At 45.8% G+C, this 27,227-nt stretch overlaps 1 protein-coding gene across 1 annotated transcript in view; it reads right to left on the minus strand.

Annotated features, from left to right (window-relative positions):
* Positions 1-2,458: 2,458 nt before the first annotated feature.
* ADGRG4 (adhesion G protein-coupled receptor G4) overlaps positions 2,459-27,227 on the minus strand; it is a 31,186-nt gene continuing 6,417 nt past the window's right edge. The window contains exons 5-14 of the mRNA XM_063142049.1: positions 26,610-26,728; positions 24,803-25,013; positions 15,735-15,811; positions 15,545-15,648; positions 14,166-14,287; positions 12,991-13,259; positions 10,607-10,703; positions 8,062-8,351; positions 6,416-6,514; positions 2,459-2,574 (exon numbers count right to left, since the gene is read on the minus strand). Of these exons, the coding sequence (XP_062998119.1) occupies positions 2,459-2,574; positions 6,416-6,514; positions 8,062-8,351; positions 10,607-10,703; positions 12,991-13,259; positions 14,166-14,287; positions 15,545-15,648; positions 15,735-15,811; positions 24,803-25,013; positions 26,610-26,728 (1,504 nt within the window). The remainder of the gene's footprint in view (positions 2,575-6,415; positions 6,515-8,061; positions 8,352-10,606; positions 10,704-12,990; positions 13,260-14,165; positions 14,288-15,544; positions 15,649-15,734; positions 15,812-24,802; positions 25,014-26,609; positions 26,729-27,227) is intronic.

The raw sequence follows: 27,227 nt of genomic DNA on the forward strand, positions 1-27,227 counted from the left end.
ACTGTGTGAACAGAGTGCTGGGCTAGATGGACCCTCTATTATTATTATTATTATTATTATTATTATTATTATTATTATTACAGGGCTCTTCTTATGTTTTTATGCCAGTTGTTGAAGAACATGAGCAGGGTGGTGCTATAGTATTCATGTCCTGCTTGTGAGCTTCTCACAACTCTCTAGTTGGCCACTGTAGGAACAGAACGCTGGACGAGATAGGGCTTCAGTCTGATCTAGCAGGCTTCCTCTTAGGTTCCAATATCTTCCTTCTTCCCTTCCATCTCCAGACACCTTGGAGGGATATCAAATGTTGGACTACAATATTTGTAAAGAACCCCTGGAATTTCCAAAACTATACATGAAGCTCCCTCTCTCTCTCTCTCTCTCTCTCTCTCTCTCTCTCTCTCACACACACACACACACACACACACACACTGTGACACCTTTAAATACTAACAGGAATAAAGTGTGCTTGTTGCATGACCTTCACCCAGTCACCACCTTTCAGTCTCATGGACCTCACATTGTTGCTGCAAGGATGAAAATGGGGGTGGAGCTGTGTACACTGCCCTGAGTCTTGGGAAGAAAAGTGTGGCATAAAATAAGATAAAACTTAATAAATAAGTGTTATCTTTATCCATCATTTAGAGAAGGAAAGACATGTTTATTATTTTCATTGCAATTGTGAAGCAGTCAATCCTTATAAGTGATATGTTCACTGGTACTTTTGTATACAATGAAATCGGAGGTCAGCCAGCCAGCCAGCCCACATGGTTCTTCAGCCATGGTTTTACACGGCACTCCCAATATGCCTGTCAAGGCTCTGCTGAATCTAACACACAAAGTTCTCTTTCTCTCAGCCCTGAATTCCTATTGCTCAAGTGAGTCCTCTCCCAGGTGGGAGCCTGCAGGGGCATTCTGGCCAGGTGCAGCAAGTGTCCAGGAGAGGCCACACATGTCCAGGACCATGGACAGCTTAGGGTGGAGCAGGTGATGCAATGCAAGGCAAAGCAGAGATTTGAGAGTGTTGCTCCAGCAACAGTCCAGGACCAGAGGCAAACTGAGGTAGTTCTGTTGCAAAGTGGTGGCCTCCAGCTGTGCTATGCTCTGGTGGAAACTGCTGAGGCTTAGAGACACTTTGCCCTGTTCTGAAGGTATATATTCTGGCAGGGATGGGAAGCTTCCTGCCATTGCTGGACATGCTACAATGGTGGAGGAGAACCTTCTGAGTTCCTAGTGGTTCTGGTAATAAATCCTCTGCATCAGAGATGGGGGAGGGATTAGCGCCATTACTTCTTCAGGCACAGAGGATGAAGGCCTCACTGGCCCCTGGGGCTGCCATGCCAGGGGAGTCTCTGGTGGAGCAATGGCTTCAGAGGCTTCCTCCTGGAGTAGTCCCTGAACCTGGTCTTCCCTGTGTCATCAGCCCCTCCCCCCTCTTCTGATATCAGGGCCTCTGAATCCTGGGTCATGACTAAGCCACAGCCTTCTCTGAAAGACAAGAACAGCTTGCCACATGAGGCCCACGGTACGCCTTCCACAGTTTGGGCTCCCCACACGCCTGGTGGATCTTGCCCACCAGCTCTGGACCATAATTAGGAAGATGCTCCAGCCCCATTCCTACTTTTTCCCATTCCCAGTTAGGCAGGGGGAAAAACCCTGGTGGATCACAAGTTATTCTGGCATGGTTGGTCAAATGCTTGCATGCTCAACTGTCCATAGAATCATAGAAGAGTAGAGTTGGAAGGGTCCTAGAATGCCATCAAGTCAAACCCCCTGCTCAATCCACCTGAAAGCATACCTGACCTACCTAGGGAATTTGTTCCATTGTCATACTGCTCCAACAGTCAGGAAGTTTTCCTTATGTCCAGCTGGAATCTGGCTTCCTGCAACTTGAGCCTGTTAGTCCATGTCCTGCACTCTGGGATAACTGAGAAGAGATCCTGGCCCTCCTCTGTATGACAACCTTTCAAGTATTTGAAGAGTGCTATCATGTCTCCCCTCAGCCTTCTCTTCTCCAGGCTAAACATGCCCAGTTCTTTCAGTCTCTCCTCATAGGGCTTTGTTTCCAGACCCCTGATCATCCTGGTTGCCCTCCTCTGAATATGTGCCAGCTTGTCTGCATCCTTCTTGAAGTGTGGAGCCCAGAACTGGACGCAATACTCAAGATGAGGCCTAACCCAGCGCCCAAAGAGGGGAACCATCACCTCATGTGATTTGGAAGGTATACTTCTATTAATGCAGCCCAAAATAGCATTTACTTTTTTTTTACAGCCCCATCACACACACAAAATCTGCCACTGAAACTCTAATTTATTTAATTGCATTGTCCCAATTTGGACTCATTATTTTGAAAAGGCCGACAACTGAGTTTTGCAAAAGATCTGCAAGTGGAAGTTGATTTGTTGAAGGCACAAGAACGAGCAGTCTTCCAGGGAGTCACAAAGAACCAAACATGCCCTCAACGCAAAAACCTCGTTTTCTGAGGACATTCCAGCTCGGCATTCATTGGTGAGGTTTTTCTCACATGAGGCAGCTTGGCCGTCTGGTAAGTCAAGGACGTACAGCAAACTTGGCCTAGAAGTTACACGGGGAGTAATTTTCAGTTACTGGATATATTTTCCCATAGAGGGGGTCTCAATTGGAAAACCAAGACTTCAGGTAGAAAGTTTCTGGTCTAAGCCCTTTCCCCAACATTCTATTTCCCTGTGTGCATGGAATTCTTTTTAAATTTTATTTCATCTTAATAAAGTAACGTAGCAGGCAAACACCATTCAAATTAAACAAATTATCATTTGCTAATAAAGAAAAAAAACTTCTTATGAATTGGTTCAGTCATTTCAAAAATCAACAAACAAATACATAAACAACAGATTTACTATATACAGCAGTTTAAATTATGCACAGCATGGTAAATGTTGAAACTGAGTCCTCTACCAACATATTCCAGAGCATAATAATAATAATAATAATAATAATAATAATAATAATAATAACAACAACAACAACAATAATAATAGATTTGTTACCCGCCTCTCCCTCCGGATCGAGGAGGGGTACATCATAAATGCAAATACCATAAAATACATATAATTAAAACATTTAAAACTAATACATTATTAAAAGCAGCACATTATTAAAAGGCATCTTAAAATTCAACTGGGTAGGCCTGCTGGAAGACATCGGTCTTTATAGCTTTCTTAAAATCCAGAAGACTGTTAAATTGACAAATCTGACAGGTCTTTCCATAATCTGGGAGATGCAAAGGAAAAGGTTCTCTGGGTAATGGTTGTCAGCCTAGTCTTTGCTGACTGAAGTAGATTCTTCCCAGAGGACCTGAGTGTGCGGGGCGGATTGTATGGGAGAAGGCGATCCCGCAGGTAGCCTGGACCCAAACCATGTAGGGCTTTAAAGGTGAGAACCAACACTTTGTACTTCGCCCAGAAACTAATCAGCAGCCAGTGAAGAGATTTTAAAACTGGTGTAATGTGGTCACCCCTAGGTGTACCAGTGACCAGACTGGCGCCATATTATATTAAAAAAAAACACTTCATTTTTTTCTATAAATGTCTTAATTCTCTAGACCTGATAAAGTATTTTTTTAAAAAAAAACCTTGACTATATACAGTATATTGATGATGTTTAATAGCCATCCTTTTATCAATAGACTTAATTTTATTTCCCTCTTGGCAGATAGTCATACTAGCTGCAGTGAGAAAGGGAATAACCATTTCTTTATCATCTGGGAGAACTATAATTCAACATAGCAGAATAATATAATATAATGTAATACAGGGAAACAGTGGATGTCAATGGGACCGTCACTCTGCTCTGGGTTTCAACCAGAACCAGTCAGAACTCAATGTAGCTCTGTCCTCACCCTGCAATCTGAAGTGGTACAATCCAAAATTGGATCTTCTATGTGATTTTGCTGAACATACAGTGGTGGCCAAAATTGTGGTCTCTTTTTGCAGTTTTCATGTTTTGCAACTTTGCATACTAATCGAAAATGTTCTGTTTCACGAAATTCAAATGTTTATATATCAATTGAAAGACCTGATTCATGTAACACAACAACCCTGCTTCTATTCCTGGGTGTCCAATCAACTCTCTTCTTTGGTGCCATTGCTCTATTTATGATGTACGTACGCACACTTTTAATTTGAGAAATTCTTCAAATATTCGCACACTCTCCAATTGCGCTTCAGTTCCAGGACAAACAGCAAAACCGACTTTCCCCAACTTGAAACATGATGTATCACAGCTACTGCCATGTGATTGGTCCCCAGAACAAGGACTGTGATTGGCCAGTAGGGTTTGCAATTCCAATCCGCTTCTTCACTCAATCACCTGAGTTTGTTTTTAAGACTAAAGCATAACTTTTTTTGTACTGCAGATATTCACATTCTGTTTTTTGTATTGAATTCAGCATTAAATTCTCTTTCAATTGATATATAAACATTTGAATCTCGTGAAACAGAACTGTTTCTATAAGCATGCAAAGTTGAAAAACATGGAAATTTCAAAAAGTTTCAACAGTTTTGGCCACCACTGTATAGCTCTTAGATTCTGGTGCCAATTAATTCCATTTTAAAAGTGTCTCTGGCCTGGACTACAGATGCACCAAAATGAGGTGGTAGAATCCTGAAGTGGTTGATTGGAGCACACCACTTCAGACTGCATAATAGAGATACCGCTTTTGAGTGCTGCATCTCCCTGCAAAAATTCTCTACAGATTCTCTACCCTTCTTTTTGTGCTAGTTTAAAAAACACATTTTAGGGGCTATTTTACATAGGGAAGCATTAAAAAAAATTGATGCACCAACTGAAGTCTGTAGTGCTACAGTCCATTCCAAAAACAGGATGCACCTTTTCGCTACTTCAGGACTCTACCACCTCGTTATTAACATTATCATTATTATTTATTTATTTATTTATTTATTTATTTATTTATTTATATAGTACCAACAGTGTACATGGTGCTGTACAGAGTAAAACAATAAAATAGCAAAACCCTGCATCCTGTGTGCGTACTTTGCTCCTACTCACCAGTTTTAACTCCAAGGCCCGGACCAGCTCTTGGTAAACCGCCTGAGCTGTTAGATGTAGAGCTGGTCGCTAAAGACTTCAGCGACCTCAAAGAATGGCATGATGGTTTCCGCTCGAGGTTTTTTGGGTGAGGATATCTAAGAGTTGTGGCTGAGCTCTTCCAGTCTAAGATCAGGTGGAAGGGTAGATATTGGGGGAAATCAATAACAGTATAAATCAGGAGCAACCGATTTGGAATGCCCGTCTTCTGGACTGGAATAAAACCCACCATGCTGTACCATTTCTCCCAAATATTATGCTAACAAGTGGGAGGAATTGACTATTTGAGACTGCTCTGGATTCATGAGCTTCTCAATATAGATCATAACACCAATAAAGCCCTTTACGACTTGGGACCAAGGTAATTGAAGAAGGACTGCCTGGTCTCATGTGCACTTTCCAGTAAACCATGAGACTGTTATCACAGGCCTTGTGTAAATCCATCAGGCACAAGTGGCGAGAAGGGCAGGGGGGGAGGAGGTGACGTAAAAACTAGAATGTCTATTTCCCCCGACACGTATACACGCATCTTGACACGTGTACACGCATCTCGAAACATGTAGACACACGCGTGTACGAACACATGTACACGCGAGCACTCATTCGCATCCACACACACATACAAGCACCCGCACCCCCTCCAGGACACCCCACCAAGGCTACACCCACTCCCATTCACGTTCCCCCCTTCGTAAGCCCTGCTTCCCTTCCAGGAACACGCATGGGGACACCTAGAAAAGGGAAAGAGGCGCGCAAGGCAGGGAGGGGGGAGTGGTCAGATGCCCCCAGTAAGAACTCCATTTACCCCCATGCAAGCAGCACGTAGGCACACATCAAGCCCCTTAGCCTCCAGAGGACACGGATTAAATTAATCCTGCGGAATCCACTCCACCGGCTAGCTGCCCAGACATCACTTAGGTGCACTTTAACACCATAGGTCAGTTTCAAATGACACTGACCAGTTAAACTCAGCCAAGTCCTTAGGACTGCCCCTTAGCCACATCACCAATAGGGGAGCGGCTACAGGTGCAAAGCACACCTGGGAAGGCACATGGCGATGGCGGCCGAGTAATCTCAGCTGCAATTCCCCTTCTGACCACTGCATGGAAGTATATAAGCTATTGTCTTGGCTCAGCGCCGTGTGACCCTGTCTTTGTTGCGTGGGCGCCAGGTCATCACCTGTTGTCAAGATTAAACATTTGGTGCTCAACGCCTTGCCTGTGATCTTTCGCGAGTGTCTCATTATTGGATTTGAACGTACTCAGATTAGCGTAATTTATGCAACGGGGTGGGAGGAACACCTCTAAATGAAAACAAATCCGTGTCTTACGAGAATAGCTGAGACGAAACCTCCCACAGCAGAAGTGCATTTGGCATTGCTTCCTCACGTTCTCCTTCATGAGACAGTGGAAGATAAAAATGAAAAAGCCTAATGAAAGAAGGAAAGGAGAGTCAAGATTCTTTGCATTCCTCATCCCCCACCCCAAAGAAATGTTGCTTCCAAAGATATGGTATACATCATGGCACAAGTGGCGGTTATGCTGTATATTGAGAGAGGCTTTGAAGGAGTGGAAAAGATATTTCCCAGGGTTATTATTATTATTATTATTTATTTATTTATATAGCACCATCAGTGTACATGGTGCTGTACAGAGTAAAGCAGTAAATAGTAAGACCCTGCCGTTCTTCACTGGGGATGTAAGGATTGCATCTGGGACTTTGTGTATGCAAAATACTGACCTGCGGTCTCTTTCCCAAGAGCAGCGAGTGGGAACCTTTGACCTGAAGACCTGATCTGGCCTACAAAGGTTCCTTATCTGGCCCCCAGCACCTTCAGGGATTCCACCAGCAGGTGACGCTTGGCCTCCAAGCCATGGAGGAATCCCTGATGTTATCTCTGATCTGTGATTGGAAATAACAGCAGGGATCCCCCTGTTAGGAATATTGCAAGCTTGTCTGCAAGTTACTGGAAGGGGGCAGTGTTGTAGTTAGTTAATTCATGAGAACTTTGATCACAGCTAGCCTTAGGATCTCTATAGCCTACAATGTGGTTTCCTGTGATTTCTTCCTTTTGCTCCTCCCCTTCCTCCTTCCCCCCAACCTCCTCCATTGCTGGGAGCATCTGTGTTTGCTCTTTTGCTCCTGCAGGTGTAATGGAACACAAAACAGACTGAACAAACTCCTTTGAAACTATATGCTGTGCCTGCATTGTATATGCAAGAATATTTGTGAGTAAAACTGTTTTAATCTCTTCACTAAAGAAGGGTGCGGTCTCCTTTATTGTTCTAAAATGGCCTGTGGGCATGTATGGGGCTGGTAAATGCTCATTCCATTTTGCCTTTTTGTTTTTCTCTGCTCATTGCCTTTTTAGAAGGAGGCATCGTTACTAAATAATCTCATCACTCTGTAAGCGCCGCGCAGGGAAATCCCCATTGTCATCTCCAGTCACAAATTGGAGATAACAGTGGGGGAATGTGAGCGCTGAGGGATTCAGCCAACACCATAGAATCATAGAATCACAGAATCATAGAATAGCAGAGTTGGAAGGGGACTACAAGGCCATCGAGTCCAACCCCCTGCTCAATGCAGGAATCCACCCTAAAGCATCCCCGACAGATGCTTGTCCAGCTGCCTCTTGATGGCCTCTGGTGTGGGAGAGCCCATCGCCTACCTAGGTCATCAGTTCCATTGTCGTACTGCTCTAACAGTCAGGAAGTTTTTCCTGATGTCCAGCTGGAATCTGGCTTCCTTTAACTTGAGCCCGTTATTCCGTGTCCTGCACTCTGGGAGGATCGAGAAGAGATCCTGGCCCTCCTCTGTGTGACAACCTTTTAAGTATTTGAAGAGTGCTATCATGTCAGCACCGGAAGGAGCTGATCCTCTCAGTGCAGGCAGCTTCCCCACCGGAGAGGACACCACACAACTGAAGCATCTTGGCTGATCCAAGAGCCCTACCTGCCCTCGTGCAAGGCTTACCTTGCAATGTATTGCAAATGGCAAAGAGGTATATGAAAAGCATCTTCACTGGCCCCCACGCAAAGAAGGCAAAACCCCACGTTAAGCCGAGCAAGAAAGTCAAGCTGGCCACCCGCTTCAGGTCATGAAGGAAGCCGTGGTTCCAGCTAGCGGCTCGCACGGGATTCTTCCCTTTCATGGTGTGAATCTGCAGAAGGACCGTGATGAACATGCCGACGTTCAACAGGAACACCAAGCCGAAGTAGGCCACAACAGAGATGTAAAAGGTCACGTTGTCCTTGATCCAGCAACTGTGGAAGTAAGACAAGGGACACACTGTTATTGCTGCTGGCTGGATTATTCCTTGGCTACGGGAACTAAAGGCAGGAAATAGGTACCTGATCACTCTGGGTCTCTCTTGAATGCTTTCAGTGAGATGCCCATCAAAGACAGAGAATTCTGCTTCCAAATGAGCAGTAGGGGTCGAAGTGTGACCTGTAGTAGGTTCTGGGGGTGGGGATGCAGCCCCTCAACCCCCGGAAGTTGCCCTGCCCTGCTCTCTGGCCTTAATAGCTATGAATCACAAAGCAATGGAACTTGGGGATTTGGACTGTTCTGTGTTTGCCGCATTCAGCTGAACAAATGTATTCCCCGGAGAAAAGCCAGGCTGATGAACTGAGCCACAGGCCTCATCTACACCGAGCTGGATGCTGCGCTATGAAAGTGGTATGAAAGCAGTATATAAAAGGCAGGGGCCACACGACTGCTTCATAGCAGCATTGAAGCTCATTGACAACTGCTAGGGTCAGGGCCGGTGCCAGACTATTTTGCGCCCCAGACAAGGTGAGCTACTTTCACACACACACACACACCCAAAATGCCAACTTTGATTTTTAAGAACAGATGTTTCCTGGAAAAAATAAGAAGCACAAAACTTGAAACTGCTAAACTTATTTTAAAGTGCAAGAAATACGTCATGCCAATTATAGCAAACAAATTGGAAAGGAATGTCTATGGGTCTAAAATGCATTATTTAATAGGAATATCACCTCCAAATCATCCCCCCCAACTCACAGACGCACGTGCGCACACACACACACACACACACACACACACACACACACACTCAGCATCACTCACTCCAAACAAACACACTCATGAACACATGCATTCACTCAAAGACCCCATGCGCCCCATTCACCCATACATTCTCATTCTCTCTCTCTCTCTCTCTCTTCCGGGTGCGTTCTAGAAGTCTGAATGTGGAGCCGCCCCACCCCCACCCTAGCGTCCCTGGCGTCGCTTCGGCTGGGCGGGTGCGAGGCGCCATCTCGCCCACCCAGGCCCAGCTGGATCTTCCGGCCGGCCTGGGCCAGCTCATAGCCAACAATGCGCGTGAGTGCTGCGCTGCGCCCATGCCCCTCTTAGCTTGGCGCTCTAGGCGGCTGCCTGAGTGGCCTCTGTGGTAGCACTGGCCCTGGCTAGGGTCCATTGACACAAACCATATACCGTTTTCATAGTGCTATGTCTTGCTTGGGGGGGATCTACACTACTGCTTTTAAAGCACTTTAAAGCACTTTGAAAACATTTTGAAACCTGTATATGCAGTGTGTCCTGGGCCTAAACAGTTGTCAAAACTGTTATAAAGTGCTTTAAAGCGCTTTAAAGCAGTAGTGTAGATCCCCCCTTAGTGTGGCTCTTGCCTTTTATATACCACTTTCATACCGCTTTCATACTGCAACATCCTGCTTGGTGTAGATTAGGCCATAGAATCATTAGGTGAAAAGAATGTGTGGGGAGTGCAGGTTGGCATAATGTTTCCTTTCCATTTTATTTGATATGTTCAACGTTGCCCCTCCACCCACTGGGCACTCAAGGTGATACACAAAATTCAGGCAAAACCCAGCAATAACCCAGAATAAAAGGAATACATTGTAAGAATAAAACGAAAACAGGAGCCAGGGAATTCACTGCAACGAAATCAGAACATAGCACAAGAAACCATTAAAAACTCAATGGCATAACACAGTCTTCACTGCCCATCGAAAGCAAAACTTAAGAACTTAAGAAGAGCCATCGTGGATCAGACTGAGGGTCCATCTAGTCCAGCACTCTGTTCTTACAGTGGCCAACCAGCTGTCGACCAATGACCCACAGGCAGGACACTAATGCAATAGCACTCTCCCACCCATGTTCCCCAGCAACTAGTCTACATCGGCATACTGCCTCAGATACTGGAGGTAGCATCTAGCCACCAGGAATTTGTCTAACCCCCAGCCATCCAAATTGGTGGACTTCACTACACCTTGTGGAAGTGAGTTCCATAGTTTAACTATGCGCTGTGTGAAAAAGGACTTCCTTTTATCTGTCTCAGCTTCATGGGAGGACCCCGGGTTCTAATATTATGAGAGAGGAAGTAAAATGTCTCCCTATCCACATTTTCCACACCATGCATAATCTTGTACACCTCTATCATGTCTCATGGTGTTGTTATAAAAAGCTTCCTGCCTCCCACTTCGCTTCTAATTTCAGGTAGAAGTCAAATTCATCCAAATAAGAACCTTACAAATGCATCAGTGGGCTGGTGCTTTTGTCAACGGATCCAGCCCCATAGATATCTGGGCTTATGATGAGGACAGCAGCAACGATAACCGCTGGAACTCCTAACAGGACATAGAGGAGAAAACAAGAAAGGTATTAATAGGCGGCGAAGGGGAAAGATGAGCATAGAGCCAGCGTGGTGTAGTGGCTAAAGTGTTAGACCGGGAGTCAGGAGATCTGGGTTCTAGCCCCCGCTCGGCCATGGAAACCCACTGGGTGACTTTGGGCCAGTCACAGACTCTCAGCCCAGCCTACCTCACAGGGTTGTTGTTGTGAGGATAAAATGGAGAGGAGGAGGATTATGTATGCTGCCTTGGGTTTGTTGGAGGAAAAAAGGTGGGATATAAAAGCAACAAATAAATAAATAGATGTAATTGCACCTGATGGAGAAAAGCAAGAGTCCTCAAACAGGGAAGGGTCAGCACCAGTTTTGTCCAGCATATAAACTTTAACTTTAGAAAGCTTTTAAAGTCCATATACAACTGTTGATTGTGCTACGTTTCAGAGTTTGGCTCCTGCACACTTCAGCTGTATTCCTACATCAGAACCTCAGAAGTGCCATGCAGGATCAGACCAAGGGTCCATCTAGTCCAGCACTCTGTTCACACAGTGGCCAACCAGCTGTCGACCAGGGACCCACAAGCAGGACATGGTGCAACAGCACCTTCCCACCCATGTTCCCCAGCAAGTGGGGCCCACAGGCTAACTGCCTCAGATACTGGAGGTAGCACACAACCATCAGGGCTAGTAGCCCTTGGTAGCCTTCTCCTCCAGGAATTTCTCCAACCCCCTTTTAAAGCCGTCCAAATGGGTGGCCATCACTACATCCTGTGGAAGTGAGTTCCATAATTTAACTATGCAATGTCTGAAGAAGTCCTTCCTTTTGTCTGTCTCCTACTGATCAGCTTGATTGGATGTTCTAGTATTATGAGAGAGGGAGAAAAATGTACAAAACTATTTATGGTGTGGAGCTTCTAGATCAGCCTACCCCAGCCTGGTGCTCTCCAGATGTTTTGGATTACAACTCCCATAAGCTCCAACGTGGTCGATGTTCAAGGAGTTTGGGAGTTGTAGTCCAAAACATTTAGAGGATGCCAAGTTGCCTGCCTGTGCTGTAGATCAAAAACGTCCGCACTCCCGCTGCCCCAATGGGATCTAAGGTGACCAGGTGTCCTAGTTTACAGAGGACAGACCTCTGTTTTGGAGAGCTGGTAGAGGACAGTCCTCTAAATAAAGAGCTGCCCAGTCCAAGTCTGGCTTAAAGATAAAGAAGCATAAGAAAGGAGTGCAGGAGACTTTAAATTGTCCACCAACAGCACCTGGACAAGAGACTGAGCAGCACACCGGTCACTTTTTCAGTCTTCTCCACTATGGTGAAATGTCTTGTATTTCTATTCAAATTATAGTTATTATTTCTCAGTTTGCAGCTATACATATAAACTTACTTCTTCACATATTATGTAAATTTGTGTCCTCTTTCTTCCTCTTTTGGGGTGATGCAATTCCGCTTTGGGGGCAATGTGCAAGTGGCCACCCTAATGGGGATGGGGACCCTACAAGGAAAACCTGAAGGCATCTGCTGCTTTGAAGGGAGTAGCAACTGGCATCCAAAGGCAGACTGCCACTGCACAGAGGGGCTCCGTAGCGCTGTCATGACGAATAGCCATTGATAGACTGAACCCCCTCCATGAATTTGCATAATCGCTTCTGGGAATTTGGGAAGATCAGTAGTGGTGCACAAGCTGCCAGTTCAGAGAAACGTGTCCTGATGTTCTCATCAAGGCCCCACTGCTAGACCTTCAGAGAACCCCAGAGCTTCTCAGAACACAACTGGAAAACCACTGCATTAGGCCAGGGGTGGAAAACCTCAGCTTGGGAGCCAACCTGGCCCTCCGGTGTGTGTGTGTGTGTGTGTGTGTGTGTGTGTGTGTGTGTGTGTGTGTAGGGGGGGGGGTATTTCCCAGAAAGCCAGGACCCCTTTCCCAGCTTTTGTGTAGTTCCCCGGCCCCATTCTGAAAGGTTGAAATGAATCTCCTAAGGCTCAGTTCCTGGCAGTAAGAGTTTGAAGCTGCAATATGTTGCTTTGTATGTGTGTGTTCCAGACCCCTTTTGCCTTCCGCACTGCCCATCACTGCAATGCAGCCCCTGAGAGCATCTCCGAAATAGAATTTGCACACACCCCCATGTTGAGGTTTGGCACCCCTGCATTAAACCATCTGAATATGAAAGCGTGGAATCTGCAGGTCCAATATTTTAGGACTGCCTTCTAAGCTGACGATTCTCCCTACTTTGCTGCTAGGCACAGTCTGACCCAAAAGACCAGTGGCAGGCCCAAGCCCCGATACTTACCCCAGCCGACAATGGCAAACTTAATCATGTAGTTGGGAATGTAAGTGTTGAACACCTTGATGAGGGCATAGTACATGTGGATGGCTTCCAGGCCCATCCAGGTGAAGGCCGCCAGCAGAAAGTAATGGAGGACCACAGCCACGGCGATGCAGAGGTCATGATTGTGGAACGAGGCCAGCCAGGAGTTCACCAGGAACGTGAGGTTGAGCATCAGCAGCGCAAAACAGAGGTTGATGAGGATTCTGGAAGGGTAGTCCCCACGGAGCTTCCTGGAATAAAGAAGTAGAAGGACACCATTGCATTTCCCGTACCTGTAATGCAGTTCTTGCTTCTTGCACATAAGACATTATTGGGTGTACTTGATTCGCTGTGTGTAGATATACAAAGGCTTTAGAACGAGGTGGCAAGCAACGCTCTATGGCTACCTCTCCCAACCTGGCTCTCTCCAGCTTTGCTGGGTTACAATTCCCTTCGTCCCTGGCCAGAGTCTGTGAGTGATGGAAGTTGTAGTCGGAGACGTCTGGAGGGGACCATGTTGGGAAAGGTTGCTTTAAGTGATTTTCCAAGCAACACATTCAGGGGCAAATTACAAATGAGCAAGAAACAGATGTGACTCCAAGAGGCATTGGGTGCATTGCCCTGGATCAGGGCCCCATGGCTGATTTTTCCTCAGAACAGGAGCTGCAGCTTGAAGATGTAATTTGGCCCAAAGAGAACTGCAGCAAAGGGAATCCAGCAGAGACATAATTTATTGGGGAGCGGCAGTTGAAAATACATATGAAATCTAAATAAATAACGTTGGTATTCAGCAAGACTGGGCAGAATTCAAGACCTCCAAGATCCACCAACTGGAGCTGGATGCAAAAGAGTTAGAATTCCGAGCCTGAGCATTTGTTTTGAGTACCAAAAGCTGAATGGATCCCACAGTCCTTCCACACAAAAATCCACTTCTAGTTTTCACCCCAAACATTCTTCATTTCAGCGGTATAATTGGGGGTGGGGTGGGGTGGGTGGGAGAAAGTTCATTTTGTTACTTCTAATGTTAAGCAACAGGAGTCAGAAATCCTTGCAGCTCTCTTGCAAATCACCCAGAGGTCTGCCAGTAAGATCCAAATCTACCTTCTGCTGACCCCTGGTGTACAGAAAGCAATATGCTGAAAGGCAGCCAGACTCACTCGATGGAAAGGTACACCACCAGAGCCAAGCCCAGAAAAATGGAGGAAATCCCACATCCCACGTAGGAGATCAAAGTTAAAATCTGATCATCTGCACCATCGACTGATGTCCGAGATAGGTCCTAAGAGCCAACATATAAGCAAACAGCCTCTGGTTAGAGTTTGCTCAGAAAACAGGCAACACGACTAGCTTTGGCACTAACAATTGAAGCCTAAGCGCTCCATCAGACGAGTGTTTTATCGCATGCTCATTACTGGGCGCTCACAGATGTTCACAGGTCCCTCTCATGATGTCGTCTGCATCCCGCGTGCCTCCCGGCCCTTCTAGCCTTCTTCATGCAACAACAAAAAACACCCCAGTAAGTCCAACTTATTTTTAAAGATGGAAGTTGTCGCTGTCTTCTGCTGTGTGCAGGAGAAGCAGCGCGATCAAAACGGTCCATTGAATGGGCCACGTGCAAGTTGTTTACTTCCTCTTTCAAAAGAGGAAGTAATGAGGGACAAGCGCGTGGGCAGAGAAGCGACGGCAAGCAAACATGATTTTCCTTCATGTGACGATGCTCTAAATGTTTCCGCTTCTTTTAATCATGAACAAGACACACTAGTCTCCCCCCTGCCCAAGTTTCTCTTGTAATATTTTTAATGAAAGACAAGATTCACACAGGGCCTAAAGCTTGGGATGAGAGCAGATCTCTTCAGTTCTGCTCCATTATTGTCCTGACATTCCACAGGTTCTGCTCCATTCAAATTATCCCAGGAATTGCAGGTTTGGGGATGTCAGCAAATAAGTTATATGCATGCCTTTTGCTCACCTATAGGATTTTTTTTAAAAAATAAATATGGCGAAGTATCCTGCATTTTGTTTTAAATACACTGAATGCATGTCAAGGTGGGTTGGGCTGTGGGGAAGACTCTGAGGTGAGCCTGGGACTGGCCAAAATCAGGACCAACAGAAGGTCTTCTCTGTTGTGGCACCCCAGTTGTGGAATGAGCTTCCAAGAGAAGCTCACCTGGCATCTGACCTGTACTTTTTTCAGTGACAGGTGAAGGCCTTATTTCCCCAGCCTGCCAGTTCCTGTTTTAAATCTGTTATGGTATTTCAAATCTTTGCATTGCTGCTAGGTTTTATCTTGGGGTTTTTTAATCTCTATGTTGTACTGTAGTTTTAAGCATTTAAACGTTGATGTTGTATATTACGTTGTATTTGGTGGTTTTAATTGTTTCGAATCACCCAGGCCTATTGGGCGGTATAGAAATATAATAAATAAATAAACACATCCTTTACAATTCTGTGGAAAGAGACAGCAACCGGTCCACCCCACTGTTCTTCGTAAGAAACCAGGGCTGAGAAGTTCTGACGAACGCTTAGAATCACTTACCAGCAAGACTCCGAAATGGGTCAGATGGCTGCAGTTGCAGATGGTGTAATTCGCGTCTGTGTGTTCCATTTCACACCCCGATGTATCCCAGCCGCCGAGGCCATCTGCACAGCATGGAAATGAGATATTCCATCCATGGGGAGTCCTCGTCCTCCCCCCCCCCCCACACCATTTATACCCTCTCCCTTACTGAAGATGGGGAGGGGGCGGCTGTGTGAATCTGAGCACAGGCTCATGCTGATATGGGGCTCAGCTACAACTACCACCCTGGAGTGGGAAGCGGAGGCGTTAAGTATTTCATGCTCACAGCATGAATGTCTCAGATCACCCACTTATGTGGCTAAACTTGTGGGAGGAAGAGAGATTAAAAATTGCTGTTTACTTGGCTGTTTACCCATTTAAAGGGAGACAGAGAATTCTTTACGAGAATGCTTAGCCAGAAGAGAGAACTGGGCAAATGGGGCTTGACAGTCTGATTCAGGACAAGCTAAGAACATAAGAAGAGCCCTGCTGGGTTGTTTTTTTTACCGAGGCTCCATCTAGTCCAGGGCTCTGCTCACACAGTGGCCCACCAGCTGTCGACCAGGGACCAACAAGCAGGACATGGTGCAACAGCACCCTCCCACCCATGTTCCCCAGCAACTGGTGCACACAGCCTTACTGCCTTGGATACTGGAGGTAGCACATAGCCATCAGGGCTAGTAGCCGTGGATAGCCTTCTCCTCCAGGAATGTATCCAACCCCCTTTTAAAGCCTTCCAAATTGGTGCCCATCACCACATCTTGTGGTAGCAAATTCCATAGTTTAACTATGCGCTGTGTGAAGAAGTCCATCCTTTTATTTGTCCTCCGTCTCCCACCATTCAGCTTCATGGGATGACCCCATTGGGTTCTAGTATTTTGAGAGAGGGAGATAAATGTCTCCCTCTCCACATTCTCCACCCCATGCATCATTTGAGACACCTCTATCATGTCTCCCCTTCGCCTCCTTTTTTCCAAGCTGAACAATCTAGCTTCGTTTGGGCACCTGTGGCAGCTCTCTGGCAGGAAGAGATGGGCAGAAGCTGCTGCACCAGAGGGAGAGGGGGGTCATCAGACAAGGCAACAGCTGCCAAGAACATGCCCATGTTGGCATATACCAGCCGTCCCCAATCCAGGGCCCTCCAGATGTGTTGGATTGCAACACACTGAAGAGAAAGGGGAAAGATCCACCAACACTCCTGAAGTTGAGCGCACAATATATAGGGAGCCCAATGTGTTTTGCACATACAAAAAGCCTCAATGCAAATTATCCAAGCCAGCAGTCATATAGCGTGAATGGACATTTAACAAACATTTAATAAACATATAGCAAAGTTACTGGTGATTAATAAGGACAAACACATGTCATAAACATAGAATCATAGACTAGTAGAGTTGGAAGGGGCCTACAAGGCCATTGGGTCCAACCCCCTGTTCAATGCAGGAATCCACCCTAAAGCATCCCTGACAGATGGTTGTCCAGCTGCCTCTTGAATGCCTCTAGTGTGGGAGAGCCCATGACCTCCCTAGGTAACTGGTTCCATTGTCATACTGCTCTAACAGTCAGGAAGTTTTTCCTATGTCCAGCTGGAATCTGGCTTCCTTTAACTTGAGCCCGTTATTCCGTGTCCTGCACTCTGGGAGGATCGAGAAGAGATCCTGGCCCTCCTCTGTGTGACAACCTTTTAAGTATTTGAAGAGTGCTCTCATGTCTCCCCTCAGTCTTCTCATTCAGCAGATTCTTTTGACTTTTTTGCATTGGAGCACATTACAAATAAGCCATTCCACCGTACTGACATCAACGTATTACTGATGATGTTGGAATCAGTGCATATAATCCGGAGTCATCATTTAATATTACATTTACACGTTTTCCCTTGTTTGTATTCTTTCATGTTTATGACATGTGTTTGTCCTTATTAATCACCAGTAACATTGCTATATGTTTATTAAATGTTTGTTAAATGTCCATTGACACGTGAGGTACTGGTTCCTCTCTATTCGGCCCTGGTTAGGCCTCATGTAGAGTATTGGGTCCAATTCTGGGCTCCACAATTCAAAAAGGACGCAGACAAGCTGGAGCGTGTTCAGAGGAGGGCAACCAGGATGATCAGAGGTCTGGAAACAAAGCCCTATGAGGAGAGACTGAAAGAACTGGGCATGTTTAGCCTGGAGAAGAGAAGACTGAGTGGAGACATGATAGCACTCTTCAAATACTTGAAAGGTTGTCATACAGAGGAGGGCCAGGATCTCTTCTTGATCATCCCAGAGTGCAGGACATGGGAAAATGGGCTCAAGTTAAAGGAAGCCATATTACAGCTGGACATCAGGAAAAACGTCCTGACTGTTAGAGTGGTACGACAATGGAATCAGTTACCTAGGGAGGTTGTGGGCTCTCCCACACTAGAGGCCTTCAAGAGGCAGCTGGACAAGCATCTGTCAGGGATGCTTTAGGGTGGATTCCTGCATTGAGCAGGGGGTTGGACATGATGGCCTTGTAGGCCCCTTCCAACGTGCTATTCTATGATTCTATGTTTATGACATGTGTTTGTCCTTATCAATCACCAGTAACTTTGCTATATGTTTATTAAATGTTTGTTAAATGTCCATTCACACTATATGACTGCTGGCTTGGATAAATCACATTGAGGCTTTTTGTATATGCACAACACATTGGGCTCCCTATACATTGTGTGCTCAACTTCAGGAGTGTTGGTGGATCTTTTCCCTTTCTCTTCAGTTTCAGTGAGGGTTCCTCTTTTTTGCTTCTGGGCTGCAACATACAGCAGCATCCCCTAGCCAGCATGGGCCTGGGCCTTTGTTCTGATCCAGCAGCAGGGCCGGTCCAAAGCCCTTAATACTCACTATGCTTCTGAAAGTCCCAATACACACAGCGCACTGGGGCATTGTCCTGTAAAGGAAAAGGAAATGGCTCAGGATGTGTTTTCTTTCACAACAGCTGATCTTTAGCATCTTCTTCTTCACGCCTTCTTCTTCTTCTTCTTCTTCTTCTTCTTCACTGTGTCACAATCCAGGACAGAGCAAGATCCGTAGGGCACCTCTAAACGACTGATTTATTGCCCGCTCATGATTGGCCACTCACGGAAGTTTTGAGGTCAATTTCATGACGTCAAGAACTAGGACGTCTCTTGCTGAATCCTCCGGAAATCCCGGAATAAAAAGAACCACTTTTAAAATAGTAATAGCTGGGAAACAGCAGGATCTTCCATCACTAGATGGCGCTGTCTCAATAGAACTCAATGGCACTGAACGGAAGGGAAGTATTCAATTCAAACCCTCTCTTTCCATGTAATACAGCCCATAACAATCGCGCCAAAGAACCAGGAAACACAAAAGCCCTGGGTAAACAATGCGCTTTCCCTTAATGGAGAGATGCTCATAGAAGGTATTTCACTACCCTTAAACAGTTTGGGCCAGTTACATGCTAAGCAATCCTGTACAGAAGTAAGTCCTGGTATATCCAATGGGGATTGCTCTGAGGTCAACTGGCATAGGATTGCAACCTTTATGAACTGTTTCCACCCACCCCATGAACCTGACTGTTTAATCAGTTCCTATATCCACATCCCATCACTAGCAGGGACAGGGCTGATGGGTACATAGGATAGGGCCTCCTCAGTTGTGGTACCATAGCTGTGGATCTCGATGCTCTGGGAGCTTCATTTGACTCCCACCCTTTTGGCTTTTAGACACTAAGGGCAAATTGTTTTGTTCCTGCCTGCCTTTGGCATGGGTTAACAATGGAACTTTGGTTCTCGTTCTTTTTAGACTAAATCTACATAATTTTATTCTTTTAAAAGTGTGTTGTGACGAAATTTTATTGTGTTGGTTTTTAATTCGGAGTGTGGGTTTCCTCAGAGGTAGGCATGGAAAGGAGAGAAAGGCAGAGAGAAAAAATAGTTGAATAAATAAATACATGAATAATAGCCTTAATGCAGGGGTGCAGAACAGATTTGGGGTGGAGTGCTGGATTGGCCCACATCCTACGGGCTGGATGATGTTAGGAGGCATGGCTTCACACCTGACGCCATGCCAGAGGCATGGCCCTGCCCCCCGGAGGAACCCCAAGAGCTGACACATGCCAAATTGGGGTGTACCTTCGTCTGGAGGTTCTGCATACCTGTGCTAATGAAATTAAACCCCTCCCTTCTGTTTCTCCCTTCACTCCATCAACAGCACTTCTGTCCACCACAGGACAGAATAATGTTCTTTGATAAAATCAAATCTCTGTAGAAGCCATCTGGCATTCTGAAAGCAGAGCACCCTCAATCTGCCCTCAGTCAAAGCAACAGTCAAGCAATGCACTTCAATGCTGCAAAATTAACACAAATGCATCTGGAGAAAATACAGTGCTATACCACGTTTTGCTGTATATGTTGCAGAACAATAGTCACTGGCTCCTTAAGGTTCTGAACGTGCACATTTTCAATGCTGGCACCCACAATGTAAGTGTTCAGAATTTCATTCCCAAAACTGCTGTCCTGTAAACGAAATGCAGACAGATATAAGGTTTCACAGCTCTGCAGTTGCTGCTATTCAAACCAGAGTGGAGCCGAAATTTCTCAGAAGACATTTTTCTGAGAAGGTTTTGGAGTTTTTTTTCTTTTTCTTGTCCCCCTAGAAAAGAATGGCAGTATGCAGTTTTCTCCAAAGATTCCCCGCCATTTATTCGGTGGTACGGACCCTTTGCTTTCATTCCTTGTCCACAGCTGCTGTTCAGTGACTGCCATGTTCTGGATGGGGCTGCACTCCCTCTGAAAGATCAGGTACATAATTTGGGGGTACTTTTATGCTCAAGCAGCCACGGTGGCTCGGAGTGCCTTTTACCAGCTTCGTTTGGTTCACCAGCTACAGCCTCTCCTGGACAGGGCAGCTTGGCCACAGTGGTACAGGCATTGGTAACCTCAAGATTGGATTACTGCAACACGCTCTATGTGGGGCTGCCCTTGAAGCTGATCCGGAAGCTGGAGCTAGTGCAGAACGCTGCAGCTCAGCTGTTGTCTGGAGCTGCCCCTTTCCAGCATGTAACTCCTCTGCTGAGGGAACTGCACTGGCTGCCTATTCGCTACTGGGCCAGGTTGAAGGTTCTTGTACTTGTATACAAAGCCCTAAACAACTTGGGACCAGGATACCTGAGAGAGTGCCTTCTCCCCCCTATCAACCTGCCCAGTCACTGAGGTCATCCAAGGGCATGCTCGTGGTGGTTCCACATAGATCCATCCTCTGATTGGAGTCCACCAGGGGAAGGGCCTTCAGTGTGGTGGCCCCACTCCTATGGAATTCCCTGCCTCTGGGAGTCAGGCAGGTGCCAACTTTGCACTCCTTTCATTGCTTCCTGAAAATGACATTGTTCCAGGAAGCCTTCCCTCAATGACCAGCCGCAGTTTATTTTGCACTGTTTCTTTTAAAAATGTACTTTTAATGTGCTTTTTATTCTGTTTTTATTCTATTTTATTTTGTCCACTGCTCTGAAATTCTGAATGGGGAGCGGTATATATGTAAATATTGTAAATAAATAAATAAACAAACGTTTACCTCAAACAGTGAAGTTGCTCCAAAGAAAGTGAACTGGATCTTCGTGTGATCTTCTGGCGCAAAAGACCGGGCCCCTAAGTAACTCTTCACAGATCCTGGCAAAAAAATTGAAGCCAAGGCTGTTGTGAAGGGGGTTGGACGGATATCGAGCTGCAGGAAAGAGAAATTGAAGTCGTTTTTATACAAAGACTCCAAATTCCACATCCTTCTCATTCACATTTATTTATTTATTTATTTATTTATTACATTTTTATACCGCCCAATAGCTGAAGCTCTCTGGGCGGTTCACAAAAATTAAAATCATGAAGAGCATAAAAACAACCAACAATCTAAAAACACAAATACAAAATACAATATAAAAAGCACAACCAGGATAAAACCACACAGCAAAAATTGATATAGGTTAAACTATGGAATTAAAACAGCAAAGTTTAAATTTAAGTTAATAGGTGTTAAAATACTGAGAAAATGAAAAGATCTTCAGCTGGCAACAGAAGGAGTACAGTGTAGGCGCCAGGCGAACCTCTCTGGGGAGCTCGTTCCACAACCTGGGTGCCACAGCAGAGAAGGCCCTGCTCCTAGTAGCCACCTGCCTCACTTCCTTTGGCAGGGGCTCACGAAGAAGGACCCATGTGGATGATCTTAAGGTCTGGGCAGGCACATATGGGAGGAGGCGTTCCTTCAAATAACCTGGCCCCAAACCGTTTAGGGCTTTGAATGTTAGTACCAATCTGTCTGTTGGCATTTTACGTGCCCAGTTATCACTGTAGGAGCACCAGCTTTGATTCAGGATTTACCGAATTCTGAAAGGAACTGGTAGGTTATGGGGAGAAGGGCAAAACAGAAGAGTGACCCTCACCTCTGGGTCCTTTTGTGGGTTGTAGGACATTACGCCAAAAGCAACACCCTGGAAATTCATGGGATCTGGACATAGCACGGCCAACGCCAGCCCCCGCAGTACGATGGACTGATTTCTCCCACTAAATTCCATCTTGAAACCTATTTGTTCCATTAGCTTCAAGATCCTAGACAACAAAGTAAACAAAAACACACCTTTGTTTTATGGCTGTCACAGCTGACCCATGGAGTCCCGTGCTCTTTTCCCTCCCCTTGTCCCTTTCTCGTGATTTATTCATGTATTTATAACTTTTATGCGTGGCTTTACAGTCACGGTTGGCTCCCAAAGCAGATTACAATGAAAATCTACACAAAAGGTACAATATAATTGTTGGGATATTTCTTGGTGGAAGGAGCAGCGTCTTCAGGTCGGTGAAACAATCCCGGTTTCAGGCTCTTCTCCAGAGTAGGAATCAGACTCATGGAAGAAAGAGCTACAGGGGAAACTACTCAAGTAAATACTCGAATAAGCAGACAGAAGATGACAGCAGCAAACCACATAGCTATAGGGGCTGTTCACACAACACATTAACCCATACTCAGTGGTTGAGTGTGGGTTGTTGTTGAACCGTGGTTTGTTTGCTGAACTGAGGAATAGCAAGTTGTCTGAACCCAATACATTTTCACAGGGCGGCTTGTTAAACAGCAGTGTGGCTTGTTAACCACCCTGAACAACCCAACAACAAACCATGGGTTCTGAAGTTTGAGAAAAATAAGCCACACTGCATGGTTAACAAGCTGCCCTCTGAAATATGTCCCGGGTTCAGACCACACACTAACCCATGGTCTGACAAACAACTCAGGGTTCGATGACAACCCACACTCAGCTACCAAGTGTGGGTTAGCGTGTTGTGCGAATCCGGCTGTTGTCTCCTTGCCTTAGAAATCTTGCCTCCAGCCTCACACCATCTGCTATGCAAAAATCACACCAAGAGGTGCTGCAGTGAAAAAAATAAAACACATTCTTGGTCCTGGGTTTGGAAGTCGCCTTCAGATTTTTCTCTTGAGCAAAAAGTGACCTATTTTACTGCTCTAGGTTCTTGCATGCAACAACATAGCTTGGGACCGGTGGTCCTAAGGATCTGGGAGAGGAGGAGTGGGGATTTCTGCCTGACCCCCTGGGATATTGCTGCCCTGGCAGCTGCCTGTATTACCTGTTGTGCTTCGCCAACAGTGCTTAGAGGCTTAATTTAATGGGAAGCTGCTACTCTGATCAGCGCAATTTGGGAAGCCTTTGTAGGAGGGAAAGATTGCAGGGAGAATCACGATGCCGCATTTGCTCTGGCAAATGTACAGGCTATTTTTGGCACTTCACCCCACAATTTAAATATATATATAAGAGAGATCCAGGCTTCTTGTGTTGTATTTCAAAGATCACAGCAATTTATAGCACTGCCCCCAGATCTCATAGAATAGTAGAGTTGGAAGGGGCCTACAAGGCCATCGAGTCCAACCCCCTGCTCAATGCAGGAATCCACCCTACAGCATCCCTGACAGATGGTTGTCTTGCTGCCTCTTGAATGCCTCTAGTGTGGGAGAGCCCACAACCTCCCTAGGTAACAGGTTCCATTGTTGTACCACTCTAACAGTCAGGAAGTTTTTCCTGATGTCCAGCCGGAATCTGGCTTCCTATAACTTGAGCCCGTTATTCCGTGTCCTGCACTCTGGGATGATCGAGAAGAGATCCTGGCTCTCCTCTGTGTGACAACCTTTTAAGTATTTGAAGATACCCCTCCACCAACAGATTGCATTAGGTTAGGGGTGACCAACTGGCAGCCCACGGTCTGGATCCAGCCCATGAAGCATACTTGGCCCACAAATGGCAAACTTTCAATCAAGGCATGGCCAAGATACAGCCACTGTTTCACTCATAAGGGGGGAAATAGTCTTCAAAAGACAACAGAAGGAGATATGCAACCCTTTAATGTTACTCTGGCCTGGTTCACATACAACGCTAACCCATGGTATGGATTGTTGTATTCTGGGTTGTCATGATGTGTGATTTGTTAACTAGAAACAACCCAGAAAGAGAGCCCATGGTTTGTTTTGGGGCTGTGAACTCTGGATTTTTTAAACCAAGGGTTTAAACCACGTGCTTTCCCCTGTCGCCATCCTCAAACCTCACTCAGGGACTTGTGGGAGGGCCTCAGAGGATGACCATAGTCTATAGCAAGGTTCATAATGGGAGAGGTGCTTGGTCAGATATTGCGGTCTCAAGACATGTAAGGGTTTCTCAGACAAAACCAGCACCTCGAATTGGGCCCGGAATCATTCAGGCCAAAATTGGTTTTGTATGTTCAGACCTCCTGGTCCCTGCTATTAATTAATATGACACAAATGACGGTTGGCAAGGATCAACTGGATCAGCACTGGGCTGCTCAGCACAATCCTCAGCCCCAGGTGAAGTATCTGTTGCTAGACACTGCTCCACTTCTGAATGCAGATAAAAGGACCAATTGTTCCCTGACATAAACTCTCTGCCCATGAAAAACTATCACGTCATGGTAAAGGTTTAGCCTAGTCCTCTCCCTAACATGCTAGTTTTCTTCTTGAACAGAGTGTTGCCTTTGGTTTTTAACAGAAGGGTGTATTAAACAATGGCTCCCCAAAGGCAGGGGTGGACAACTTATGGTCCTCCAGATGTTGTTGGACTTCAACTCACATCCATGCCAACCAGCATGGCCAATGATCAGGGATGTCATACAAGGCTATTGACCATCTACTTTGCTTTTGGGGTCTGTTTCTTTTTCCTCTAAGTAGGGGATCTTCTTGCAAGTCCTCTTACCTGTTGAGCACTGCCTGCAACTCCTGTATGTTGGGTTCCTCTGTCATGAAGATGTTTATGATTTGCAAGGCCTTCTTTGCAAGTGACTCGCTGATCTCCTCACAGTTGGCAATGTCAGTGAGTTTGGCCACGAGGACCTCGATTTCTTCTTTACTCAGCGTAGGAGAATGTAACAGAATCAAAATGAGATCTGCAACTTCTTTGGCATTTTCTGCAACAGAGAATGGGGGAGAAAGTACATTTTTCTTGGGAATGAAAAAGCTAATGTTTCTCTGAGAAGCGTGTTGCTGTTTTTCACCTATAACATGGGAAGTGACAGCCCTGTCCTGCCTCCTCTGTAAACTTTGGACTACTACTACTACTACTACTACTACTACTACACACACACACACACACACACACACACACACGCCACTTGATTTCTCTAAACCGAATTATTACATTTCAGGGGTTTGGATGCATGCATGTCGCACACACACACATTTCAGGTCTTGTCTACACACGCAGCAGAATGAGATGGTAAAACAAGATGCACTATTTCAGATTACAGGTTCCATTTCTGAATGGGAACTTCTCTCTGCAAGCAGAAGACTAGCATGGACTAGCCCTCTTCCTGATGTCCTAGTTTCCGACTTGCAGGGAGGTGCCATTTCCTACCTGCATTCTGAAACGGTACCATCCACTGTAGCACCTCAGCCTTCTATTCCACCTATACTTCCACCTCGTTCGGCGACATGTATAGACCTAGTCATATACGGGATGACCGCAAGTGCAATGGAAGTTGGACCACATCTTATCCCTTGCAAAGGGTCTTCAGGAAGCAGTGGAGGCTGGTGTCTCCAAAGTCAGTGGGGGCAATGAATCTGCTCTGGGTTCCAGCCACAAGGCAGTCAAGGCTCAAGGCTCTGATGTCATTGGGGCAGTGAATCCACTCTGTACCTTGGATACCTCCATCAGAATTCTAACTAGTTCTGACTGAAAGCCGGAGTGGATTCACCACCCACCAGCATTAAAACCACCAGCCTCCACTGAGTAGGGCCAGCTAATTCGGGAGATCCAGTGATGCAAGCAGTATCACTGCTGGACCGGGGCCTCAACACTAAACCACACCAAACAGCGGGGGGGCTCTCAAGCCAAAGACTCCCGCCCCCAGCTAGGGCCCCCAGAGAGAGAAACTCCCCAGCCAGATTCTCCAAAATATCAGGCACCCTCATCCCTAAGGGTGTCACACTCCCTGACACCCACTCACCCACACAGACACCATCCCCAGGAGAAACTAACAGATTTGGCTGATGGGGTCCTAGTCTCCAGATCAAAGGCCTGCCCCTTTAAGGCACTCCGCTCTGTGGGAAGGAGGCAGAGTCTGGGAGAGGTTGTCAAGGCAGGATATTAAGGGCTCTGTGAACCTAGCAACCTGTTGGGTCAACGCCCTGAGACCTGTCCAGGGTACTGAAGGCCTTTATGCACAGCCAGTGGCTTCTGACCTTGGCTTACACAGGCAACTCCTGGCACTTTTGAACGGCTCTCCCCATCTGCTGCCCCCGTTGACTTGCTGGATTTACATCCCCCCACCACCACCACCATTCTGGTTGGGAATGATGCTGGACTACATTTGGAGGGGACAGGATTGAAAGAGGTGGGCTTTGGACTTCCCTCCTGCAGTGAAAGTGGGGACTTCCTGACCCGTAGGTGGGGCGAAACATGGAGTTTGCCCTTCACGCGTACTGACTGATCTACAGTTGGCTAAGCCAGGGCTGCATTTATTCTGTCCCAATCCCATGAAAGCAAAACCAGTCCAGGACCTCACCTACTGTGATGGTCACATTTTTAAGCGCCATGATATTATCCGGTAGTTCTCTTAGCAGCCGACACGTGGTCAGGTTTTGTCTCTTCCAATAAGCTTTTTCAGTCCTGATATTAATCAAACTTTAAAATGAGAGAAGGAGAGAGAGATTACTTTATTAATCTATGTACTTTATCTAGGTTTTTTGTTTTGTTTTGCTTTCGGTGAACTAGCCTGCAAGCTTTGCAGACGAGCAATATATAAATCTTTTCAATGAATCAATCCTCTAATATGAAGAGGCCAGGATTTCAGCCATGTTTGTGACACACAAGTCCCAGGTGAGTTAAAAGTGTGCTGCTGCTGCTGCTGCTGCTGCTGTTATTATTATTATTATTATTATTATTATTATTATTATTATTATTATTATTATTATATTTATACTGCCCAACAGTCAAGGCTGTCTGGGCAGTTCACAATTCAAACCATAATATACAAAGGTCAAAATTTAAAACTATATATAAAAAATTAAACTTCATATAAAGCCAGAAAAAGTTACAATCCAGGGAAAGCTTGTCTAAAAAGATGTGCTTTCAGGAGGCGTTTGAAAGATGTTGTATTTTCCGCCACCTGAACCGCACGAGG

The sequence above is a fragment of the Elgaria multicarinata genome, chromosome 15, assembly GCF_023053635.1.
Source record: "Elgaria multicarinata webbii isolate HBS135686 ecotype San Diego chromosome 15, rElgMul1.1.pri, whole genome shotgun sequence".
NCBI lineage: Eukaryota > Metazoa > Chordata > Lepidosauria > Squamata > Anguidae > Elgaria > Elgaria multicarinata.